Source organism: Botrytis deweyae (assembly GCF_014898535.1).
Source record: "Botrytis deweyae strain B1 chromosome Unknown BDEW_038, whole genome shotgun sequence".
Lineage (NCBI taxonomy): Eukaryota > Fungi > Ascomycota > Leotiomycetes > Helotiales > Sclerotiniaceae > Botrytis > Botrytis deweyae.
Window position 1 is genome coordinate 150,201 of NW_024066245.1, and position 14,674 is coordinate 164,874.

Genomic DNA, 14,674 nt, shown 5'->3' on the forward strand with positions numbered 1-14,674 from the left:
CGGTACAAATTGCATAGGTGGAGCTGCAGAGCTAGAGGGATTTTCGATTTACCTGAATCATGTCATCGTATTGTTCTGCAATGCATCCTCAAGTATCACCGGATCTATTACGGAGCACATGTCTCCGCATACTCTTGCGGTTTGCATTGCATACAATCAATTTATGCAAATTGTTACAAGCTGAACAAATTGAATTAACTCACTTATCAGACAGCAATGCATTATACCCCTCGTTCTACTGCAGAATGTGACGCGGGGGATGAGGGGACGTGGGGTTCAGATCGGTTATGAGATCCTCGTACGAGATAATATCGGAACAATGATAGAAACCACGAGTGACAAACATCCAAAATCGTTGGGGAGAATAAACTTCAAAGTCGACACCAATTTGATCATAAACAGCTTCCTTCATTTGGTGTCGTAAAAAAAACCTACCAAAAAATCAAGATCAAGATCAAAAGCATACTGCAGTAACTAACAAATCCACCATGCCTTCTTTCATTAAGGCCATTGAAAATGGTCTTCTTCCTGGCGAGCTAAGGGATAGGTTGAATCATGCCATCAAAATCTGGCCTGGAGATCCTCGATCAGCCATTGATTGGTTCCTCGAGGGAGGAAATGTACCGACGAACACCATTGCCACCATGACCTTCGTGAGATCGCTCTTGTTTTACTTCGACGACGAGGAGTACGTTTGTGGTCAAATTCTGACACTCTTGAGCTCCTATACTCTTGAAGGCCTGGTATTATTGCTTTTTCCTCGCAATCTGTTGGATCAAAAAGTGACAGCAACGCCAGCCAACTTTCCATACAATTGGACAACCACCAATCTGACAATTACCAAATTGGAAGAAGTACGCGCTGAATTCCTCGATAATCACTCACTTATCGTGTTGCTTATTCTGTTGAGAGAGGGCAAGTTCTCCATCAAAGAGCGCCCTCGACAAATTGCCGATTGCATTCTGACCGCGATGATCGGTGATGAGCTTGAAATCGGATCGCCAGAGCTTTTAGCCTTTGTAAAGAAAGCCTTTCCAGACTTGAAAGACGCAGAATTTTCAGCCGCGATTGAATTCATCAAGACTTTGAAAATCTTCTCGAGTCTAGTTGAAGATCCTGAGGACGTGGTGCATCTCTATAACTCCAACTACCATTCTGTGCGAAGCATCACAGCCCAATCAAAGAGCAACTTTAAAAATACTTTGGTCACAGCTGGTACCAGCGTCGAGAGTTCACTCAAGATATATGACTGCGCAGAACGTGTCGATTGCTGGAACGAGCAACTCTGGCTACATTTGATGAATTCCCGTAGAGCAGATTCAGTCATGATTGACCCTTATTTTGAAGGGGAGATCACAAATGTACCAAGTGATGAAAGTTGGATGGGCAAATCCCATAACAATCTCACCGATATCTTCCGGCTTGAAGATACGACTTGTGAGGAATGCTGTTCTATCACATCCCTGTCCGCGTATTTCGCCGATCTTCTGAGCCTGCTCAGTAATACGACGCCGACGGGCTCAAACCCAAAATATGATGACCCGCCAGGCACTCGGAATAGTCTGTTAAATATCCTGTCACAACGGCGTCCAGACCTCAGGAACCTTGAACTTACCTGTGCAAATTCGCAGACTTTGATTCCGTACATCAGTCTTGTGAATGAGGTGCTTGAATCTTTCATCCGCCATAAGTGTCTTGGTTCGCCAGATTCTATTCGAGTATTCAATACTCCTATTGATGCCCAAGACAATGAGCATTCTCCTACACCACTCAATTTGCCAGGGAACACAGACTACGAGGTCTATTCTAAGATCATCTCAAAGCAGAGATTCCCCTTTACCTGCTTTCCATACGACCAGGCGCGTAACATGGTACTCTCTTACTTTGACATTTTCCAAGTAGCCCATTGTGACTTCGTTGAGAAATTTCAAGCACCAGAGACTATTCTGCAAACAATAACAGCAACAACTACAGATGAAGTGAGAAGATCGCTGAACTCGGGAGCGAAAGAAGTCTTGGAGAGGCAAAGAGCCGCAGAAGCACTAGGCCTGCACCAGATGGAATTTGCAGCTATTACCGGAGAAAGTTTCTACCCACAATCCTTCAGTGACCTCGTCAAAGGTCTTTCAAGTAACAACATTATTGATACGAGAATACAGGAGCATGAGTTCTGCCAGATGTGGGGTTATGAGGATGATGAAACCATGCTAAGCGCCGCAAAGGGCTTAACACAGATCAAAAGTCAATTGATGCAGAGGTCCGGGCTGGAGTTTCAAGATGTCCTCGACCTTGTAAAGACCCAGCTTTTCGACCAACAGCTGGTTATTACTAATGAAGCTGGGTCTAACGAATTCACCGAGTCACTTGCAGAGCTTCGACTGCTATCAAATGCATCGAGTCCACCTTTCCAGCCTCTTACTTCAAGCATATGCCGAAACATTCAATCATTCTTACGTCTCAAGGCCAGGATTGGGTGGTCAACCAAAGTACTCGATGCTGCTATCCACTGCTTACGCAACAGGGAAATGGAGAATTCACCATCTTTCAGATCGAACACTGCATCCCAAGTCGCTTCGATTTCCGTATACGTTATTAAAGGAATTGCCTCCATTGTCAAGCTGAGTGACCTATGCGGATTAGAACCTGCTGCTCTTATTCCCCTATGGGGTCTCATCGATTCATTTGGCGACGAATCTCTCCTTCATCGCAAATTCCTCAGCCCTTCTCTGGGAGAAATATTCGCAGTTCCCAAAGACTGTGCATACTTCCAACCCAGAGGGAAAGCAATTAAAATTCAAGAGTGCGGTGCGAGCATTTGTGCAAGCCTCAACTGGCGTTTCGAGTACTTTGATGATCTACTCGAAGCCACAAATCTTGCAAATGATGACCTGAACATCGAGAACTTTTCTGTCTTGTATCGATATGTGACCATATGTCGAATGCTTTCTGTCCCTCCTAAAGAATGTGTGCCATTCTTCAAGATCTTCTTTGACAAGGAAGATCCCTTGACAAATCCCAATAAGACGCTTGCTACTATTACGAATTGGACAACGTTACTGAACTCAGGCTGGACTATTGAAACACTTGTACTAGCTCTTGGGAAATCAACGAGTGGTGAAAGCAGTATTACTGGAGGAAACCCTGGACAAAAACTTGCGAGTGCGATACTAGATGGGACTAAAGACTTGAGAAAATCACTTTCATCACTTTTTAATGGAGCCATGCCCACTCATGAAACTATCGTCGAATGTGCGGGACGTGCCTTTGACTCAATTACGGCCAGTCTGGTCGTTGAATTTGTCGAGGGATCTCAGATTCGAACCAATACTGCAAAGCTTGACACACAGCAAATGTTACAGAACCTCATGAATATATCCAAAAACTGGCCAACTAAGATTTCTGTAATCCCTTCCTCAACAGCTAGTTCGTGGTCTGTCCAACTCAAACTCACAGGCATATTGACGACGAACGAAAAGCAAAAGATCATAGATGAATCTGCAGGACTTCCTACCGTGAAGACCGCACTACAAAGTCTCGTTGAGAACTCTCTCTTTCCTCAAGCTGTCATCAAGTCCCGTTTCCAGAGCAACATAAACGGGCTTAAAGATGATATTCTTTTGCAAGACTGGGCCCCATCCAAGCTCTCTGTCAATCCAATCCCCTCTGTGAATGACATTTTGATTGAGACAGAGTCACAAGTACAAGCACGACGAACTGCCTTCGTCAAAATGGCGAAACCCGTGATTGTTCAAGACACTCTCACAACATCTATCCTCAATACCATGAAAGATCTTGTGGAAGGTGTTGATATAACAGTTCTTTCAACTCTTCTGACAGAAACTGTGAAGGTATCAACAAACGATGAAAATGCACCCGAATCAGCTATGACAGCTCTGAAACAGCTCAGTGAACCAGTTGAAATCATGACTGAGGCGGAGACGCTAGATGCATACTTCACACCCACGACAACAGATGATTTCAATCTGCACTATACTGGTGCGTTGAATAGCCCTATCAGTCTAATGATAAATGGGATCGAGGTGCCGTTTGATACCGACTCGAAAACGTGGAACGCATTTCGCATGAATGCCAGACAGCCATATCTTCTACAGAGTAGCATTCGTCCAACCCAAATCTCATGGTCAACATGCAGATCAATGACGACACCCTTCACTGATGAAGAGCTTCAGTCATCGACATCTATCCAACGAGCAGCATCGATTTTGGAGGCTATCCAAAGAGCAGTGTGCATTTGCCAAACTGTGAAACTCACGACATCAGAGCTCGAATATATGAACAGAACGGGAAAAACAGAAGATGAGATGCTGTCAATGAATCTTAATACACCATCTCTAATAAACTTGGTGCAGCTCCAAGAGTACCGCGAGCTGAGGGATAATATAATGATCGCGGATAGTGACCTAATCAGCCTTTTCTCGTGGCTATATAACCCTAAAAATCCAGATATGAAGACAATTGCAACCAAAATTGCAGCAAGCACTGGTTGGAAAGACACGTTGGTAGAAAGCGTCCTCAATGCAAAATACCCAAGCCATACTCCTGCGGATCTTGTAGCAGTTTTGCGCAATCACGATGCCTTTATCAACCTTAGAGCCATCCTTGCTCTCTACGAGGGTTTGGGTAGCGCATCTGATGTTACCTCCAAGCCTCTGATGACAGAACTGTTTAATCTTGCAAAACCTCTATCACAGCTCAACAGTGGAGATACATATATGGAAGCCGCCAAGAATCTGCAAAAAAGATTGACACCTTCACAACGAGAGGCATCAGATGAAGGTTTAATGGAGAGCCAGCGCAAGACACTCGTAGCTTATCTTCTGCAACAAAAGTTCATCACCCAAGACCTTGGTATATGGGATGCAGATGGGCTATTTGAGTATTTCTTAGTCGATGTACAGATGGGGCCACAAATTCGAACTTCGCGCATAAAGACAGCCATCTCGGTCGTGCAAATGTTTGTTCAACGCTGTCTTCTCGGAATGGAAGAAGGAGTTTCGAAGTCAGTTCTGGGGCATGAAAAATGGGACTGGCTACAACAGTACACTCTCTGGGAGGTGCATAGAAAGATATTCTTGTATCCTGAGAACTGGATTGATCCATCACTCCGAGATGACAAATCTGAGCTTTTCGACCAGTTTGAGGCCACCTTAATGCAGAAAGACTTAAGCATCAAGACGTTTCTTCAAGCTATCCAGAGTTATTTGTATGATCTAGATGGAATTTCGAGTCTCGATATAGTCGCGTATGTTCATGAACCGCAACCAGCAGCATCGGACACTTTTCACTTGTTCGGCCGGACCCGCAGTGGGCCGTATACCTTCTACTACCGTACCCTGACGAGATTGAGGACTGCTGAGGTATTTTGGCAACCATGGTCCAAGGTCGAGGTCGACATTGCGTCAATTGAGACGGAATGGGAGGGCCAAAGACTCGTGGATACGGGTAGTTATCTGCTTCCAATAATGATCAAGGGTAGGCTGTACTTGTTCATGCCATCAATTGTGCCCAAGACGTTAGTGAAGAACATCTCAAGCATGTCCAATGTAAAAACTTTTGACGCTCTGCGCGATCAAAATCCAAACATAGCAGAGCCTGTGCGCATCTGGGAAATAACAATGGCGTGGACAGAGTTCGTCAACGACACTTGGGCACCCAAGAGAGTTTCCTCTGGTAGTCTCAGTGTGGGCCTAGAGGCATCTTCATCCCAAATCCGGGTCGATCCCACATTACAAGACAATACTTTGACACTTAAGGTCAGCTATGGTGAGGCTGGAAAAACCACTTCCAAGGCCATTGGTTTATTCATATTCTGCAATGACCAAATAAGCACATCAAACACCGTAGCAACCTCTACTCAGGCGGGTTCGTTTGCAACATACTTTCAAAAAGCATTGAAACAAGGAATGGATCTCGAATCACTCCCCGGAGGTTCCAAATATACTAATTCCGCACCTCTGATTTGGGTGCCACCTGAGCTGGAGAGTACCAATGGGGCTTCAGATGTCTCCTGGACTTTGTCAAAGTTACCACAGAGGGTGACAGGACTAGTTGTCAGCGCAAAGGTTAGTGAGGGCAGAAGAGCAAGTTTCTTCAATATACCAAAAATGGAGCTTCTCAGTTCGACATGGACCAAAGACGTCATCAAGAACAATACGGAACTTGTTTCTATTGACCACATATTTTCGCACGAACTCATGGAAGCAACCTCTGACCGAATTGATCCGCTACGTTGTTTGTATAACAAAATAGCACAGCTACCTGCTGGTGCGATGAGAGAAAGTTTTGGAGCTGGTAGTCATGAGGCATGGTATTATCCCCTAGCTCACTTCACTTCTAATATTAGTATTCCAACATGGGACTGACCGTAGAATAACACAGGTATCATGAGCTAGGACGTCCCACCGCTATCTACAAGTAAGTCTGCATTTTCTTCAAGAAAAAATAAATAAAATAAAAGGGGAAACAAAAACGAGGTTATAGTAGCCCGTTCGCAGGTTTTCTAGAGAATCAGTTTTCTTTTTCTTTTTGATGACAAATTGTTTTTGATAATTCATACTTTTCTGGCACGGAAATTGATTGAGAGAAACTGTCTTTCAAAAGGCCTCGATTGTTGTAGAGAGATGCAATGGTTTCAAAAGATTCAATCCACTTGAATATTTTGTTTGGAATGACAGCTAACCACGTTAAAGTTGGGAGGTTGGCCTACACACAGTATTGTTGGCAGTCGATCGATTTTCTGCCACCCAGCAATACGAAGAAGCATTGGAGGTTGCGAGACTGGTCTTTGATCCATCTGCCGATCTTGAATTAAACACGGATGACAAATTGACCTATCGATCATGCTGGCGATTTCCTCCGTTCCAAGAAATGGCCCGACAAATTGCCATCCGGGGTGAGACTTCGTTCGATCCTTTGAACCTTGACCATTTAAGCAAAGAAATCCAACTTGCCATTAAGGAGCGTCGTTCGTATGGTTCACTTGTGCATGCCGCAGCTAGGGGAAGACCAATTAGTTATATGAAGTGGATAGTGATGAAGTACGCAGAGATCCTCATCGCATTGGGCGATGTTTATTTTCGCCGGGCTTCGCTTGAGAGCCTACCGATAGCTACGCAGCGATACATCGAGGCTGCGCGAGTTTTAGGAAAGGAGCCGCCCAAAGTACCGGATTTGGGGAAAAGAAAAAGGAAGGCAATGACTTTTGAGCAACTGAGAGAAGAGGATATTATGTATGACTCTGTTGTATTCGATTTGGGCTTGCCTTTCTCGGCCAAATTGAAGAAAGGTGCAGCCGAAACAGCAGACAGAGATCCAAAAAAAGAGAATATCGCTTGTTTCCTTCGAACGAACTATTTCTGCGCCCCTCTAAATCCTAAGTTCAAGCAAATGCGAAGCCTTGTTCATGAACGCCTTTACAATCTCCGAAATTCTTTCGACATTCAAGGGAAGCCAGTAGTCTACGGCCTTCGTGAACCGCCCATTGATCCAGGAGCCTTGATAAGTCTTAGCAAAGGAGGTATGGGAGTATCCGATATCCTCAGCATGGTTTCTGGTGAACGAAATAGCCCACTACCACGGCAGCGTTTCGACGCTCTTCTGAAGCAGGCCTTAGCATTATGTACCGAGGTGCGCAAACTTTCAGGACGCCTTGTAACCGTAGTTGAGAAGAAAGAGATGGAAACTTTCAACATCGGTAATGCTCAGCATGCTTCAGTCATACAGAAAATGATGCTGGATATCAAGAATGTCGAGCTTGAAGAGGCACAACAAACTGTCGAATCGCTCTTGATCAATCGTAGCTCGCTGGAGGCGCAATTGAATTATTACCTCCAGCTTATCGGCGAGCCAGATTCCATGATCCCAAAGCCCAAAGATAGTTGGGTCGATATTCAGCAGAGTATCGACACCCCCACACAAGACGAACTTCGAATGTCTTCATATGAGAAAGCAGAAAGTACGTTGATTAAAAATTTCAAAAAATTTCTAATGTTGTGCTCGAAATCTCAAGTCTTGCTGTACCCCTTTCCTTAAGCATATCCCTTTCCATCTCTCAACATAACATTTGTTCCCAATGATCCCCAAGAAGATTCTTGAGCAGGCAATACGCAATACTGACTTCATGATTTTCAATAGTGATACAATCCCTCTCTGCTGGCGCCAAGAATCGCGCGGCCATAGCCACCGATGCACTCTCGATCCCCCTTTATCTCGTTCCACAAGCAACAACCGACTTTGAACCTCTTGGTGTCGGTGGATCTATTTCCTTCGCTGGAAGCGCCATTGCTGATTCAGTAGCTGCTGGGTCCACATTAGCGAGAGGAATTGCAGCTGTTCTAATGGACGAAGCCGGTCGAGCAGACAAGAAAGCTAGCCTAACGATGCAGTTACGGGAGCGAAGACTCGCAGCAAATATGAGTGGCCGTGAAATCAAGTCGATCGACAAGCAGGTCGAAATCCAGAAAATCCATATCACTTCAATCCAGAAGGACATTGAGATCCAACAATCAGAAATAGAAGATGCAGCTGGGGCCGAGGAGTGGTACCGTACCAAGTATACCAGCGAACAATTGTATACATGGATGGAGAAAATATTCAGAAATCTTTATTTCCAGGCTTATGAACTCTCAATGACCATGGCACTTCGAGCGGAGAGCTCGTTCAACTTCGAAGCCGGCAGCAAAAGTTCGATAATCAACAAAGGGGGGTATTGGAATCCTTCTCAAGATGGTCTTCTTGCTGCCGAAAGTCTTTATCTAGACCTGAGGAGACTTGAAAGCGCGCAATTAGAATGCACAGCTGCTGATTATAACATCAGTAAGACTGTGTCTCTAAAAGACTTTGACCCCATGGCGTTGATGAAACTCAGAATCACGGGAACAACGGACTTCTCCATTGGCGAACTCCTTTATGATATGGATTTCCCCGGTCATTACATGCGAAGAATTCGATCTATTAGCGTCTCGGTACCATCAGACAAGGAGATTGGAGCTAATACAAATGCCATCTTGACGTTGCTAGAGCACAGGTATCGCGTAACACAAAACGCAGCTGACTATGCTGCTTCCCAATCTGCTACTGGAAGTGAATCATTTAGAACTGACCGAATTCCGATAACAGCAATAGCGGTAAGCTCTGGTGCTAAAGATCCCGGAGTGTTTGAGCTCGACTTCTCTGGTCCCCGGTATATGCCATTCGAGGGCGCCGGTGCCATTTCGGCATGGCGTCTGGAATTTCCGGCACCAATCCGTCATTTCAATTATGAGTCGATTACTGATGTGCAACTACACATACAGTACACTGCTTACGAGGGAGGTCCAACACTGAGGAAGGCGGCAAAAGACGCGGTTGTCCAAGCAGCTCAATCAATTGAAGCTCAAGGACAACATCAAGGATACTGGGCACTTTGGGACCTCAAGACAGACTTTGCTGCAAAATGGGCAGATTTTGAAAACACTCTCCTTACTCCCAACGTGGAAGCTACCCTGGACCTTGGCAATTTGAAAGACCGTCTGCCTTTCTGGTCACGACACCAAAAAGAACTCCAAGTTCAATCCTTTACATTGATGTCGCGAAATAAGAATGTAAGGGACAGATTGAGTATATTGGTGGACCCAAATTCACCTGCATACAATGGAACCGATGGCATCTACTCTGGTGATCTCTATACCAGACAGTGCGAAATGACTGAAAAGAACTTGAATTGGAAACTCAAGGCGAAAGCAGTTCCCCTTGCATCCGTCGCGAGCGAAAATATTTATCTGTTTGTTCGTTATATTTATGTTGGGAAAAATATTTCGTAATCGGAGGAGTTTACGTTCGCTTCATGTAGGCCTTTTTCGGTATAAGGGATTGAAAGAATTGCGGTGGCTTTTGATGGAAATAAATTGAGATGATGTGTTTTGTATTTTCCTTTTGACAGTTCTTGAAGTGCAAGGTGATCGGCACTTACCATTATCACATGACACCACTAGCTAGCTATTCTGATGTTAAATTCAACATTCAACAAAAGCTCGTCCACTTGACATGTCTCATAATTGTATCTATTCTGATGGCGCTTGTCAACAGATAGAGAGTGTATAACGCAAACAGAGTCTGACACTTAGAAAGAGAATATGGTATCTCGAAGTAACAGAGGGGCGCTCTCCACTCGTCCCCTCTTCCCCTTCATTCAATACTCCTTTGGATCATGCGATCTCGATTACCCATACGACGAAGCTTTGGCTTTAGCCAATCAAAAATGTTCCAATCAATACTCGTATTTGCTAGAGTATTTGAGGATGGTGCATTCCATATGGTTTTGAACCCAGTCAACTGTCTTACGCTGTAGACCACGCCGTGAGACTCTGTGAATATTATTTAGAGCACTTCGTACCAACACAGCATGTCGGGTAAACCCCATCGAAATTGAATTGTCTTATTCTCTTCTAGAGATATTTCCACTGCCAACTCTCATGCTACCTCTTCAACCTCTTCAGTGGGTGCGCCTCCGTATTCAACACCCATTCGTCGAGGCTCACCACATCCCACTCACTGAAAACCAAGTAGAAATACTTCAACGTCTCCGCTAACCAGAAGCTCTCCATACTATCTGCCTGTTCCACTCCTTCCTCTTCACTTATTCCACCCAAATTATCCGCGAAACGCTCTTTTTTCTTATCTCCATTCTTACCCTTCACTTTCCCCTTCTCATCCACCAACGCCTTGACCGTAACATCCAGTATCGCCGCCGACGCAATCTCCGTCCTGCAAATCTTTTCAATCGCCTGGAACATTCTCCAAGCGGCATCCATATATTTCCTATCCCCCGTGATTCTCCACAGAATCCACACACTCTCAATAGCCTCCGGTCTCAAAATGTATCTTCGATCATCCACTGCCGTAAGCCCCGGACTCAATCTTCTGTCCTCTATAATCCCATTCAACTTTTTCTCCGTCTCCTCTTTCGTATTCGTGATTGGATGTGTGTATATAGCTGCGAGAGCATCATACCATTTCTGTTTCGAATACGTACAATCGTGATTTTTAGGGCACGGAACCACGCTAAAGATTTCGGGCGCGATGCCATTTGGACTATTGTCATATGCCCATATACATCCATTTGTGAGTTCTTCAGCTAAGGCGAGGTCGGAGGGGCGGTTGAAAATTTTCGAGGCGATTCCAATCATGCCGCCAGTGAAACAGGTGAGGTGTTGACCACGAGGAATAAGCTCCGGGGTACTGCTTTCAGCCATGCCTTTAATGCGTATATCTCCTGATACTCTGATTTTCTGATTCTTTTCGTTTAGGATTGGAAAGAACATTTTCTCCTGGGCTACAGAAATGAAACTTTCGTACATTTTCTTGGGTTGGTCGAGGACGCCACCAAGAATCATGTACTGTTTTGGCAAATATTCATAAGTAGAATCCGACATACCACCCATAGTAAACATAGTATCTTCGTCAAATCGAAGCTTTTCAAGATCAATACTGACAGGCCATAATCCGGGATATCGAGTAGAGTTCTGACTTTTCTCGAATTCATCAGAAATACGTTGCACCGCATCATAGTATTTCGGATTTCCGGTCAACTGACTAAGTCTAGTAAACTCGAGACTTAAGGAACCTGGTTCAGAGACAAGAACTCTTCTAGGCGCTACCTGATCCTCTCCTTCTAGATACCTACACATTGTCAATAGCGTTCTTGTCAGAGGAGAGCAATAGGACCTACTTCTTCCAATCCCATCTAGGAATTGGCATTCTATTCGGGGTATCAAAACAACTCATCAACAACTCCGCAACCTCCACAGCCTTCAATAACAAAACCGGATATTGCGCTCCACTTATATCATACGCCGCCAGGAACCCACCCATATATCTAATCGTCGTTTCAAAAACATTGATATCCTTTTGCTCCGTTGTCGTAAAATCGATTCGCTCGATCGATCGCACCGCGATTTCAAAATCTTCTTTTAACCCCATAATCCACAAAGTATCCAATGAATCAACCAATGTTGCGGCCCAGCCACCAAAGGTATCTTTCCAGGACCCTAATAGAGGAGAGACCTCATCTCGTAACCATGCGTGCGTTTTATACCCCTCCCAACTATGTGTGAAACTCTCCTTAACAGCCGCTAATCGCTTCAGTCTCTCTTCCTTCTGCGCCGCGTCTTCTTTAGGAGGCGCACTTTGAATCTGAGGGATCTTCTTCGCTTTTCCAGTCGGCAAAGGAATGTATGAAGTTACTGGATATCGTTCTGGTAATTTCGACCAATGGGTTTTTCCATCTGGCAGATGAGGTTTCGCAATCGAAGATAGATAAGTCGCGTCATAGCTCCAAGTATTGCGCCGTGAATGAAGGTAATGAAGACTAAAAATCATGAACACTGCAGCTATGAATGCTGCTCTCCATCTTCTAATGATTGACGGCATATTTGCAGCAGCGTTTACTGCGCGAACAATTGAGAAAGTAAAATAGAGGAAGAAAAGTTCGGAAGTATTATGCGTCACATCCCTTGAATGTTTGACCCGATTTCAATGATTGATTGCTTTGACAGCAGCTTTGTCCTTCATCCGATGTGTTACTCCAAGAAAAGAACAATTACGAAGCGAAATTTGTAGAACGACAGAAGATGGAAAAAGAAATGAAACTTACCATGCGAGAGAGGGCGAGCTGGACATCCAATTGATCTACATGCTGCCGAGGAATGTATCAATTAGTTTCGTCCCTTCTGCATCATAGCTAAAGAGTCGATGACTCGCCAAGAGAAAATAATTGAACCCTGCGGTAAGGGATCGAAGCCAGAAATTAGCATCTCCGTACCCACCAGGACCGACCGACTGGGTTTCTCCCCACTCCCCAATTTGGTGTTTCACTACATGTTCTACGTAGTATAGAAAGTTTAAAAGAAGCATACAAGAGAGAATCGGCATCCTCAAAAGGGGTGATCGCTTATGGTTACCAACATCTCAATCTGTTGGACCAGAGTTACGATTCGATTTCGGTACCGTGTGAATGGTAACCTTTTAAGTTATATATTTCTGATACCCTTCTCTCCCTTTTCTCATTCCCCTTCAACTAAAAGCTAGACGGCTGTACCCACTTTCAATTGTGATATCATCAAGTTGATTACAAAGTACCACTAATGATGATCCACAGGTTTCCCCTGAAAATCTATCTTGCCATGTAGTTGTCAAAGGAGGATATTCATCGCGATTCACAGTTCACATGACAAATAATGCATCATGAAGACTCTGGTAAAGGGTATTAACAAGACAATAAGATGTCTGATGGGTTATCATTGATCATGAAGGTCACTAAAAACGGCAACGCTCTACGTGAATTTCAACCAGTCCAGTCCTACGCCCACAAGAATTCTGGATGTCCAAAAGACCCGTGATGTATACGCCGACTATTCTCCCTCCCAGCAACAAAAGACCACGCAAAAAAGGCAAGCTCGATTACTTTTGCATCATAAGTTGTACAAATTCGTTGTCTGTGAATGATCATTAGAATATGAACTTCGAGAGAAATGGTTGATGAAGGGGCACATACAGTCGATTCTTCCATCACCATCTTGATCAGCCTCTCTAATCATCTCATCAACCTCATCATCAGTCAACTTCTCTCCGATGGAGGTCATGACATGGCGAAGTTCAGCAGCGGAGATGAAACCGTTGTTGTCACGATCGAAGACCTATACCGACGACATATCAGCCTCTGCCACAGTAAATGACTTGTAAATTTCCAACCTTGAATGCTTCACGGATTTCCTCCTCAGAGTCGGTATCCTTCATCTTTCTTGCCATCATAGTAAGAAATTCTAATCGCGTCAGCGTTCTGAGTCATGGACTTGATTGCGTTGCGCCATACCTGGGAAATCAATGGTACCGTTGTTGTCAGCATCGACCTCGTTGATCATGTCTTGCAACTCGGACTCGGAAGGATTTTGACCAAGGGATCGCATAACGGTCCCCAACTCCTTGCTAGTGATTTGTCCTGTAGATCCATATATCAGTGCTGTCCTTCTGTATTGTTCTGCCAGTTTATGTGGTTGTCCCTCGTTGTTGTTACAGTTGTTTGAGATAGGGGCTGCTTTAGTCGAGAGGGCAAGTATGTGACCACGGGGAATTTTCGAGATCTGCAATGTCAAAGGAATGATATGGAATTACGAACCATCACCATTCTTGTCCTATTAAGTCACAGCTTATTAGCATTCAAATCTTCAATTATGCCCTGCCAAGTGTCCATAGGGCTGAGAGTATCGAGGTGGGAATATGAACATACAAAGAGGGAGAAGGCCTCCTTGAACTCGGAGACTTGCTCTTCAGTAAGAGAATCGGCCTGTATAAATGCGCATGTTAGTTGCGATCTTTTTATCCTCCAGTATCACTTCCTTTCCCTCCAACATGAAGCTGTAGCTTCAAGTTGAGTGCTGAAAACCGCGGGGTTGTTTAAGGTCCAGCCTTCTTGGAATATGGAAACAAACCATTGTTGAGTATTTAGTTGAAAGTAAGTATGATAACTTTTTTGGTTTGAAGTATTTCTAAGGTATATGAAGAATTGGAAGAACGGTTGTAAGGTTGAAATAAGGAGGATCTTGTTGTGTTGTGGGTTGTGATTGCGATTCAACTGTTCAGATGCTTGGATGCGGTGAAGCATAGATGCCATAATGGT

The 14,674-nt window shown here is 44.4% G+C and overlaps 3 protein-coding genes across 3 annotated transcripts; 1 reads left to right on the plus strand and 2 right to left on the minus strand.

Moving 5' to 3' along the window:
- Positions 1–488: 488 nt before the first annotated feature.
- EAE98_010597 (uncharacterized protein) lies at positions 489–9,821 on the plus strand (the record flags this gene model as incomplete). Its single annotated transcript, XM_038958218.1, has 4 exons — positions 489–6,328; positions 6,400–6,435; positions 6,711–7,975; positions 8,155–9,821. The coding sequence occupies 4 exons, from the start codon at positions 489–491 to the stop codon at positions 9,819–9,821; spliced, it is 8,808 nt and encodes a 2,935-aa protein (XP_038805402.1).
- A 595-nt stretch (positions 9,822–10,416) lies between these two features.
- On the minus strand, positions 10,417–12,745 carry EAE98_010598 (uncharacterized protein). Its single transcript, XM_038958219.1, has 3 exons — positions 12,653–12,745; positions 11,729–12,564; positions 10,417–11,679 (listed from the first exon to the last, which is right to left on the minus strand). The coding sequence occupies exons 2-3, from the start codon at positions 12,427–12,429 to the stop codon at positions 10,476–10,478; spliced, it is 1,905 nt and encodes a 634-aa protein (XP_038805403.1). The 5' UTR covers positions 12,430–12,564; positions 12,653–12,745; the 3' UTR covers positions 10,417–10,475.
- Positions 12,746–13,198: 453 nt separating this feature from the next.
- EAE98_010599 (uncharacterized protein) lies at positions 13,199–14,652 on the minus strand. Its single transcript, XM_038958220.1, has 6 exons — positions 14,487–14,652; positions 14,285–14,341; positions 13,871–14,138; positions 13,750–13,820; positions 13,553–13,694; positions 13,199–13,493 (listed from the first exon to the last, which is right to left on the minus strand). The coding sequence occupies exons 1-6, from the start codon at positions 14,487–14,489 to the stop codon at positions 13,459–13,461; spliced, it is 576 nt and encodes a 191-aa protein (XP_038805404.1). The 5' UTR covers positions 14,490–14,652; the 3' UTR covers positions 13,199–13,458.
- Between the last annotated feature and the right edge of the window lie 22 nt (positions 14,653–14,674).